The sequence below is a fragment of the Eretmochelys imbricata genome, chromosome 17, assembly GCF_965152235.1.
Source record: "Eretmochelys imbricata isolate rEreImb1 chromosome 17, rEreImb1.hap1, whole genome shotgun sequence".
NCBI classification, from domain to species: Eukaryota; Metazoa; Chordata; order Testudines; family Cheloniidae; genus Eretmochelys; species Eretmochelys imbricata.
Genome location: NC_135588.1, coordinates 19,182,811 through 19,193,774, shown reverse-complemented (window position 1 = coordinate 19,193,774; position 10,964 = coordinate 19,182,811). Strand labels below are relative to the sequence as shown.

The window sequence follows — 10,964 nt, the reverse complement described above, 5'->3', positions numbered from 1 at the left end:
AGAGAATGGCCGACACCCTGTCTCCTGGCAACTGATGGCCTGGGCCCCTCCCCTGCAAGGTGCGAGCTGAAGGTGTTGGAGAACAAAAGAGATTAGGTGGCCCCCGGCCCGGGAAAGGGACAAAGGCTGGAGAAGGAGCCAGGGGGTGTGGCTGGGGGGAGACTGCTGGAGGGGGTCAATTTGAAGCTGGCTAGGGAAATGGAAGGAGGTCCAGATGGGGATCTGGGCTCCCTACCCTCCCCTCCGCTCCCCAAGATGGACCTGACTGAGGGGTCCTGTTTCCTACATCTATAAGCTCTGTTTTGGACTGTGTTTCTGTCATCTAATACACCTTCTGTTTTACTGGCTGGCTGAAAGTCAAAGGTGAATTGCAGGAAGTGAAGGGGTACAGGGCCCTCACTCCCCCACACTCCGTGACAGAGCGTGAGGGGCCTTATTTCATCACAGCGATGACTGCTGGTTAATACCGGCGTTCCTGTGGCTGAAAGCTGGTCCCAGGCTCAGGAACCTCCCCCATGTTTTCTGTACAGTCAGCGTATCGCTTCGGTTACGTGAACAGCGAGGGGATGCTCACCGGGACCGCTGTGCCCTAGAAACCGTGCTGGGAATCTGACGAAAACAGGCTTTGGTACCAGATTCCCAGCTCGGCCAACGAGACCCTAGGAACTTCCTTCCTCCTGGTTAGCCGGAGGCACCTGGAGGAAAACGGTTCCTTACGCGTGACTCGATGGGTCTGAAGCTTTGGGTGCAGATCTGGCCCGGCTCGTCTCTCACCCGGCCAGATTGTAAGCTCCAGTCCCTGCCACTTAGGAAAGGAGCACCGTAGCCATTAGCCGCCATCCTCGCCAACCACAGGCTGGGCTGATCAGGCTTGCCAGTTACAGTCTTCTCCCCCCACAGGTGTCTGGCACCCAGGGTTTGTTTTCACACACACACACACCCCGCCTGCTACAGAGGGGTGGGCCTGGCACAGATCCAGGCTGTTTTCTTCTGAATCCCTCCAACACGGATAGGGAGTTTTCTGACTCCGCTCCTGGTGAGGTCAATTACAAAGGACTGGACTGCAGGGGCTTATCACTGGGCCACCAGTTTGGCCCTTCGCTATAGGGTGACCAGCCCCTTTAAGAGGTAATGGGTCCAGCACCACCTGCCCCTCACTCAGCGCTCCTCCCCAGGTGGGGCACATCATCACAGCGAGGGCCTGTGGCTAAATCACGCTCAGGCCGAGTGATGTAAAAGAAGCCTGCAGCAAGCCGGAGGGAGAGAGGGCGAGCAGACAGGGGGCTGCCTGGAGGGGAAGGAGAGAATTCAAAGGGGGGCCAGCTCGGAGACGCTGATAAAGGGCTGCAGCCTGCCTCTGAGAACGAGGACCACACCCAGAGAGGCACATAGGCCCAGAGGGAGGGCTGCGGGACCCCAACCCGAGAAGGGAGACCATGCCGAGAGAGGCATACAGGCCGGAAGGGAGGGTCGTGGGACCCCTGACCACATCCAGAGAGGCACACAGTCCCAGAGGGAGGGCTGCGGGACCCCTGAATTCAGGGGGAGTTCAAGGGGCTAAAGACGAATTGATCTATTTAGCGACTGAGGAATTCACAGGGGGAATCTCAGGTTAAAGCCATCTGGCCTGGGAGTGGCTTCTTACAAGAACCAGACCAGGGGGAGCAGAGGGCAGCAGCTGTGCACAAGGGGCGTCCGGAGGGAGCGTTGCCTGTCACAACTTCCAAGTGCCTTCAAGGCAGTGGGAACTGGGGGACTCAGCACCTTATCCTCAGGACGTACCGTATGTCCGTAGGAACAGGAGCCCTCTGCACTGAGAGCATTCTGCCTGGGCCCTGCTGGGCAGCTGGGAGACCCCAGCACCTCTCTGAGCCTTAGGTGGAGACATCTCCAAAGGTCTTCCAGCGTCCTGCCTCCGACAGTCACCAGCAGCAGCTGCTTCAGAGGGATACGCAAGAAACCCTGCAACTACGGGGCAACTTGCCACCATCATGCAAACGGTAGCCCCTCAATTCTGCTCTGCATTCAATATAATAAGAGCAGAGGAATTAAGAGGTGCAGACATAGCGGGATCGAATCTGCTCTCAGTTGCCCAGTTCTATGCCGGTGCAGTGGATTTACCCAGGGTAGGGGGATCCGAATCGGGTTCTGTGCGCAGCTGCTCGCCAGCCTGGTTGACCCAGCGATATCGCTCAGAGGGTGAAAAACCCACACCCGAGCGCTGGAGTTAAGCCGACCTAACCCCTGGTGTAGACAGGGCTAGGTTGATGGAAGAATTCTTCCATTGCCCTAGCTACTGCCTCTCGGGAAGAGGGAGTACTTACGCCAAGGGCAGGTAGTGTTTACACTGAAGTGCCTCAGTTATACCAGATTAAATCTGGAGTAACTGCACTGAGGGGAGAGAAGTTATTTCACATATGTGCCCATGTCACAGAGATCAGAATCTGGCCATATGTGTTTGCAGCTGAGGCTTGATCCGGGCTGCAGCACTGATGAGCTGCGGGGGGTGGGCTCTTGCACCATGGTCGGGGGAGATTGTTTGGAAGGGCAGAGAGGAGGCTGGTGCTAATAACTGGTAAGAAGGGAGAGAGACATGCTGGGGCAAGCCATCTTGAGTACTCCCTGGGTTTGCCTGGGCATGTGGCCGTGACACTGGCCTGGTGTTAAAGGGTGAGCCAGGCTCAGATCTCTGTATGCTGTGTTAGATCGGTGCCCCCAGGCAGCTGGCCCAGGGAGTGCGATACAGGACAGCTCTCTCCAGCGATGCCCCAGCTCAGCACCCGTCCCTGGCGCTGCCAAGCCCGGTGCACACTCATGCACAGCAAACGCTCCCCAGGAAACTGGCCCGACCTGTTTGCTGTCAGCTCTCGGAGGAGAGGAGAAGAATGCAGGTGTCCAGGAGAGAGGAGGGTACAGGCGGGACCCACAGGGGCCGGGACACAGAGACCATTCAGCCAGTGATCCTCTCGGCATTACCACGCCGCCAAGAGCCCCGCTCCACCACCTGCCGCCGGGATGTCCCTCCTGCTGGCACTACTCCTGCTGGCCACCACCACCTGCACCGCGAGAGGCCAAGGTGAGTCTTGGGGATGCTGCCTGGTGCCGCAGTCTGGCGAGGAGGGCGATGCAGGGGAGCTCTGGGGGGACTGAATACTGGGGCTGGGGGCGATGGAGCTGGGAACGCCTCGGAACCGGCGTTGGAGCTATTTGCAGAATATGGTGCTAGTGTGAACACAATCAAGACCACAGAGCATCAGGCACCCACGGGTGCTTCAATACACATCCGTGTGAGGCTCAAAGTTCTGCCGTGTCGGAAGCAAATCGCCCCCTGGCTGGGGAGGTGGGATGGGGGTTTCTGCGGGGGAGAACAGGTCTAGGGTGACCAGATGTCCCAATTTTATAGGGACGGTCCCGATATTCGGGGCTTTGTCTTACATAGGTGCCTATTAACCCCACCCCATCCCGATTTTGTCTGGTCAACCTTCAGTGCGTTCTCCCTGCTCATTAATGATAAGGTCATGACTCCCAGCACTGGTCACGGCCAAAACTCTGTGATTAACCCTCCCCACATGCCCAGAGGTGGCTGGTTCTATCCCCATTTTACTGATGGGGAATCTGACGCCAAGAGGGAAAGGGACTCGCCCAAGGTCACACGGCTTGATCTTGCTCCCTCTCTGGGTGTGTGCATGGCCCCCGCCCTGCAGTACGTGTGCCCCTCCTGAGCTCAGGTGTCCTGCCTCCCAGGCCCCCAGCATCAGCAGTGAGGTGCTAGGTGCTGTACAAACACCAGACAAAAATATGGTCCCAGCCCCAGAGTTTACAATCTAAGTAACTGAGCTTGATAGTCTTTTCCCTTACATCAGCAGAATGCCACCAGCTTCATTGCAGTTACTGCTGAGGGGGCATATATATATAAAATTGTACTGTCCCAAGCTCCACCCACAAGCCAAGCTCCACCTACTAACAGTGCCAAATGAGACCCCCCCCACTCCCAGTAGGATGCTCATGTTTTCATTAGGCTTCAGAGTGAACAGCCCCTTGGAATTAATAGAGACCGTCTGCATCTCTCTCAGAGCCACTGTTTCAGGCTGATGGCAAACTCAGGCCTGGGCAACCCAAGTTGCAGCAATTCCACTCAAGTGGTTTCTAAATTGCCTTGTTTCCAAATGAAGCTATATCAATAGTCACTCTTCATCCCGTTTAAGAGGAGAGGCAGTGTTTTAATTCACCTGATTTAGAAATCCCTCTAGCTGCAGTTTGTGTGTGTGTAGCCCAGGCCTTGGGCAGACATCAGTGCATCACTGTATGTCTGGGTCACAACTGGAAGGTTTTATTTGAAACTGGAGGGCCTGGAGACTTCGTTTGATTTTTTTTTTTTTTTTTTAGCAAAATTTTAGATGGCAGCGCACATATTGCAGCCACCACGGGAAAGTCATAATTACACCTTCCCCTCATCTGGCACTTTGCATCCCTAGATCCCAAAGTGCTTTACAGAGGAGTTCAGTGTCCTCAGCCCCATTTTGCAGATGGGGAAAGTGAGGCACAGAGGGCGGAAGTGACTTGCCCAAGGTCACCCAGCAGGTCAGAGCTGGGAATAGAACCCAGCTGTCCTCCGTTCCAGCGCTCTGCTCACTAGGTGATGCTCTCTCCCACTCGCTGTCATCCGCTTGCCTTCCCAATTCAGCAGCAGCAGCCCGAGTTTCAGAGACATCTCGAGGTTTGCTCCTGCGTTTCTGCAGCTGCATTTCTGCCCCCACAGTGACCGGTCAGCTCAGAGCAGAAGGCAAGTGGCTGTCTACCAGCCTGCCTGACTCATGGTCTCTCTCCTTGGCTTTCTGCAGTCCTCACCATTGACTATGAGCCTGCAATCACTCTCCTGGCGCTGGAAGGGAACATCACTTCTTCCACCTTCGTCCTGGAGCAGCCCCGCTGTGTCTTCAACCAGACTGTTAGCGACACCGATGAGATCTGGTTGGTGGTTTCCCTCAGTCGCGGTAGGTGTCATTCCCGCACACGGGCTGTGCTTGGCTCAGCAGAAGGGCTCTGTGATTGCAGGGGCTACTGACGTGGCCCCAGGGGCTTTGTACTGAGGGTACACTGCGTATCAGGCCGTTGCAGAGCCCCCACTCCACAGCTCGGCCGAGGCGCTGGGAAACCTGCCCTTGCCCTGGAGCCCTGACTGGCTGGCAATGGGCAGAGAGACGAAACGGGCCTCTCCACCCCGCCCCGCACAGCCCTTGTTGGCTAGAGATGCTGCTTGTGCTCCTGCAGCCAGCTCCCCTCTGCTTGGAGACTGGGGATGTCCCTGGAGAAGGGGCCGCGCAGGCTGCAGGGGAAGGCATGTGCTGGCCTGCAGGGATGCAGAAGGCCCAGACAGAGCCAGGCGGGTGGGGCACAGGCCCACAGAGCTGCCTGTGGCGTGTTCCCTATGACCCTGCGCTGCATGGAAAAATCAGCCCCTCCCTAAGGGCAAACAGTGCCTTGATCCAGGGGTGAGGCACCAAGGTGGCTGGAGGCGCAGTCAAGACTCTGGCAGGAAGGAGGGCTCCTTTTTGGCCTCTGACTGCTCTCAGCGACGACACTAAGGTTCTGCCCAGGCTGGGGCAGATCTGTGCGTTGGAGCCATTCCCTGCCAGAGCCAGTAGCTTCAGAACAGGCACTTTATTGTGCAATAGCATCAAGCTGGGAGAACAGGTGCTTTCTCTCCATGTGTCACCCTCGTTAGAGTCCCTACTGGTGCCAATTTTTGCCCCAGCCTTACTGGGCTCTCTGCCTCAATAATTTCCTGTGGCAATGAGTTCCACAGATAAATTATGTTGTGTAAAAAAGAAAATGTCCTTTCCATGCAATAAGTGTGCCAGTCTCAGGGCTGGATGGCTCAGGGGGTTAGACTCAGGCTTTTGCCTTATACCCACTGGGCCAAGTCCAGCCAAGGTGGGAAGTGGCTGAAAGTCCTTGCCACCTGGCTAGACGTTGAGTGGCCTATAGGGTGGGATGGCCCATGAATCCGGGCCAGGCTGGGAACAGGGGCTCCTCTCCTGCTGCCACTCCTCCAACCCTTTGGAGCCCAGTTTGATCTGTATTGTTTCCGTAACTCTGGAGAGAGTCCATTGGTGCCAGAAGAAGTCTTCTCTAGCTTATGCAGGTGTCACTCCTCCCACTGTTGTAAATCAGGACTAAAACGTTTCACTTGCTTTTCACTGTTGTCCCTTCAGCGATATCCAGTTTCACCAGACCCACCTCCCTGCAAAGCCTCCCTGCCTTCCAGCAGTTCCCAGAGAATCCCAATTACATGACCATGGGCACCTCCTCCTTAAACTACCCATGTGAAAAGAGCTCGGGCCAGATCACGGTGCTGCGTGTCGGGAACGAAACCGGGTGTGTTTTGGACACATCAAGACCAGATTGCAATGGCCCCCTGCCTGGCCCAGGGCCCTACAGGTGAGCAGCAATGGCTGGGCTGTCGTGTTCATGTGCTAATCCCCGGGCAGCACAAGAGATCTAGGTACGCTTCATCCTGCCTCAGAACCAGGGGTGGCCTGGATGTGACCCCTTGCGGTCCCTTCCAGCCCCACAATTGACCCATCCCCAGTCCACAAGGCTTGTTACCCTGTCAGTGTGGGGTGACGCGGTAGATGTGGTATATCTTGACTTTAGTAAGGCTTTTGATACTGTCTAGCATGATCTTCTCATAAACTAGGGAAATGCAACCTAGATAGAGCTACTATAAGGTGGGTGCAAAACAGGTTGGAAAACCGTTCCCAGAGAGTAGTTATCAGTGGTTCACAGTCATGCTGGAAGGGCATAACGAGTGGGGTCCTGCAGGGATCAGTTCTGGGTCTGTTCAATATCTTCATCAGTGATTTAGGTAATGGCATAGAGAGTACACTTACAAAGTTTGTGGACAATACCAAGCTGGGAGGGGTTGCAAGTGCTTTGGAGGATAGGATTAAAATTCAAAATGAGCAGGACAAACTGGAGAAATGGTCTGAAGTAAATAGGATGAAATTCAATAAGGACAAATGCAAAGTAGTCCACTTAGGCAGGAACAATTAGTTGCACACATGCAAAATGGGAAATGACTGCCAAGGAAGGAGTACTGGGGAAAGGGATCTGGGGATCATAGTGGATCACAAGCTAAATATGAGTCAACAGTGTAACACTGTTGCAAAAAAGTGAACATCATTCTGGGATGTGTTGTGAGCAAGACACCAGAAGTAATTCGTCTGCTCTGCTCCATGCTGATTAGGCCTCAACTGGAGCGTTGTGTCCAGTTTTGGGGCGGCCACTTTTCAGGAAAGATGGGGACAAATTGGAGAGAGACCAGAGAAGAGCAACAAAAATGATGAAAGTTCTAGAAAACATGACCTATGAGGGAAGATTGGAAAAAAACTGGGTTTGTTTAGTCTGGAGAAGAGAAGACTGAGAGGGGACATGATAGAGGAGGGAGAAAAATTGTTCTTAACCTCTGAGGATAGGACAAGAAGCAATGGGCTTACATTGCTGCAAGGGTGGATTAGGTTGGACATTAGGAAAAACTTCCTAACTCTCTCAGGGTGGTGAAGCACTGGAATAACTTGCCTAGGAAGGTTGTGGAATCTCCACCATTGGAGATTTGCAAGAGCAGGTTAGACAAACACCTGTCAGGGATAGTCTAGATAATACTTAGTCCTGCCTTGAGTGCAGGGGACTGGACTAAACGACCTCTTGAGGTCCCTTCCAGTCCTATGACTCCTGTACTGGAGTGAAATCCCGTAGAACCTCCCCCTCTGCACAGAGCCAGCCCAGAGCCCATCTGTCACTTCGGTGCTATTTGGAGGGCATCCGTGGTGCTTAGACCTCCCAAATTTCATGTCTGCCACTGTGTGCTCCTGTTTGTTTACCTTTTAGGCCCATTGTGTTCCCAAGGCATTCCTTGATCTACCTCTCCTCGTTGCCCACAGGGATGGCTGATCCTCATGGGGTACAGGGACAGATCTGGAGCTGGTGCAAACTGGGGTAACCCTAGTGACTCCGAGAGAGCGATGCCAGTTTGTGCCAGCTAAGAATCAGGCCTGTTGAGCTCAGTTCCCTGCCCCATCTCTTGATTTTTGCATGCTTGGGATTGCCACTGCTGGGAACACAGGCCACAGGCTCACCCCTTCCCTCTCCTCAGCTGCTTCCTGTGCCCCCTTGTTACCTTGAGCCCCCAGCCTGTGCATTTCCATGTCCTCTTCCCTTTTCTCTCTTCCCAGAGTGAAGTTCCTTGCAATGAGTCCTGCAACTGGCCCCAAGGCCGAGACAAAATGGTCAGCCCCGATCACGCTGAAAACAGGTAACTGACCGTACAGCTCAGCCGCCACGAGACGCAGGTGGTGCCAGGGTTCTGACTGCCCCAGGCCAGCAGTGAAAGGAGAGGGTCGCGCCGCATGTGGCCGAGACGGTGAAGCATTAGCAGGCTCCGGTGGGAGGCGTGTTTGGCCCCGGCAATCGGCCATGCCAGAGAGGTTTTGTGGGAAGCGGGTGGAGTGGGACGGACACACGAGACGAGGAGGGGTGTCTGGAGGGAGGGAAGAATGGTGCCTTGGAACTTGGGAGAGCTGGGTTCAGTTCCTAGCTCTGCCACAGGCTCCATGTGTGACCGCGGGCAAGTCACTCAGCCTCTCCGAGCCCCAGTCCCCACCTGAACTCTGGGGATAATCGTCCTGCCCTGCCGCACAGGGGTGTTGTGAGTATCAGGGGCTGAGACGCAGCTGTGAGCGGGGCCGCAGAAGAGTCTAAATGGCTAGAATGGGACATGTCTGCGTTCATCTCTGTGGCCCTGGCTCAGTGACTTATAATGCCCCTCTTGTATAGTGCTTTTCCCCAGCAGATCTCAAAGCCCTGCACAAAGGAAGCTAGTGTCATTCTCCTTATTCTACAGATGGGGAAACTGAGGCACAGGGAGGTGAAATGACTTGCCTAAGGTCACCCAACAGGTCAGTGACAGAGCTGGGACTAGAACTCTCCTGAGTCTGTCCTGTGCTTTAGCCACTAGGCCACCCTGCCTCCTTCTTAACTTTAAGCACGACTGGTCCCATGACACCCACTCCATTAGGGGAGTTATTCATGCGCTTGGAGTTAAGCGCATCAGGGTCTCCCCCTCCTGCCCAGGGGGGTCCCTGCCACTGACTGTTTCCCCTCCCCCCCACTCTCTTTTCCAGGGAAGGACCCTGCCCCCATTGACACCTGGCCCAGAAGGCACAGCGCTGGTATGATTGTTATCACCACCATCCTCTCCATCCTCCTGGCCATCCTGCTGGCCTGCTTTATCGCTGCGCTGGTCTATGGATGGTGAGCTCCACATCCGGGGGGGAGGATGGGCAGGGCCTGGGTGCTGATCAGAACCGTGGGAGACCTCCCTTCCCCTCTCTGTCACACCCAATCCTTCCCCTAGCCCCCTCCAGCCCTATGCTCTCATAGCAGGGGAAGGTCACCAGCTGGGACCCTCCCTGTCGTAGATGCTGGAACTAGGGGTGCTGCCCCCCCTCCCCGGGTTTGAAGCAGTAATAACAACCCAAGTGCATGGTTTCCGCCTCAGCACCCCCACTGCAAACTTTGTCCCAGCACACCTGCTCCCTGTGCGGGTAGGGGAGCAGCTGAACCAACGGAGGAGGGTACCTGAACAGGTGAGCTTCTGCAGAATGAGCTCGGCCAGGGACAGGTTTGACTTTCCAGCCCTTTTCTAAGCAGGTGCTTCTCTGGACTCGGCCCATCAGGCATCTGCCGGGCAACGCCTTGTGTCTTGGGCTCTTAGGTTCTCTCTCTACTGTAATCACAGGGTGCGATTGTAGTTTGGGCTCCCGTACCTGAGCCTGCTTGGATACCGCTGCCACGGCCTCGGCACGGGCTAGTCCTGCCAGGAATTATCCAGGGCTCCCGTCAGGTTCGCACATCCTGCGCTGAACCTTGGGCTGCTGAGGCATTGCCTCTCCAGGACCTGAGCTAACTCCGTTAAAGCTGGCTGGGGTAAATCACCCCCTGGGACTGCAGGCTAGATGCACCCCGGGCCGGGGAGATGAGTCTGCCGTGGTTAGCACAGCCAGTGTGGATCTGATTTCAGCACGCCTGGCTCTGGACCCACAGCTCATTAATTCCTCTCCTGCCCCAGAATAGTGCAGGCTGCGGTGGCCTGGGAGAGGTACCATGTCTTGGCTGGGATGTTAAAACCAGGTGTTCTCATGAAGATTCAAACCTGGACTGAATTCACTGTAAGGGGAGAAGCCGCATGCGGCCTGTGAAGGTCGTCCCATGTGCTGTGCTTATTCACCTGTGCGGAGATACCCCGTACCTCCCCCTGATTTACCCTGAGTCCCAGTCCTTGGGGTCAGCAAAGGAGCCCAGCCCAGTGAGGGGGAACTGGAGATAACTGGAAGGGTGGGCGGGGGAGAGAAACTGACTTGTACCGGAGTCGCAGCAGTGGGCAGAGATCTCACTGTATCTGACCCAGTGGCTTAGGTTCGCCTCGCCCCACTCCCTAGAGCACCCTTTGTGGAGCCCCTCGCTCTGCCCTGATCCACTGTCCACCCTTCCTTCAGCAGTTTGGACCTTTCCGAGCGTGCGGAGATAATGGGCAAGCAGGACCCGGTGACAGTGAAGCGATACAACACCCACCATATCTACGACCAGCCTGCTTCCAAGAACTGAGGCCCTCCAGCGAGACAGCCACCCCCTGCCGCAACCCTGTTCCATCAGCCGGGAGCTCCTCAGCTGCCTCCCCGGCAGAGCCTGTGTGCGCGGTGAACAGCACCGGGAGAGGACGGGACCCAGGGCAGTGAGCTCCAAATACTCCAGTCCCAAGCTGCAGATTCAGAACCAGGTCCTCCTCCTAGTTCTGAGCCTCCGATCACCCCTGACCTCCTGGGGTTGGGGGGGATTTGACGTTGGCGTCCGTCGCTTGGGCGCTCCTGAGGAGGTTGGTTTGTCCCTGCAACGTGGTGATGTTT

At 55.7% G+C, this 10,964-nt stretch overlaps 1 protein-coding gene across 1 annotated transcript; it reads left to right on the top strand.

The window, feature by feature from the left end:
- The first annotated feature begins 3,015 nt into the window (after nt 1-3,015).
- On the top strand, nt 3,016-10,665 carry LOC144276396 (uroplakin-3b-like). The gene is made up of 6 exons (XM_077836434.1): nt 3,016-3,076; nt 4,842-4,994; nt 6,216-6,441; nt 8,235-8,314; nt 9,183-9,312; nt 10,557-10,665. Exons 1-6 carry the CDS (start codon nt 3,016-3,018, stop codon nt 10,663-10,665), a joined length of 759 nt encoding a protein of 252 aa, XP_077692560.1.
- The last annotated feature ends 299 nt before the right edge of the window (nt 10,666-10,964 follow it).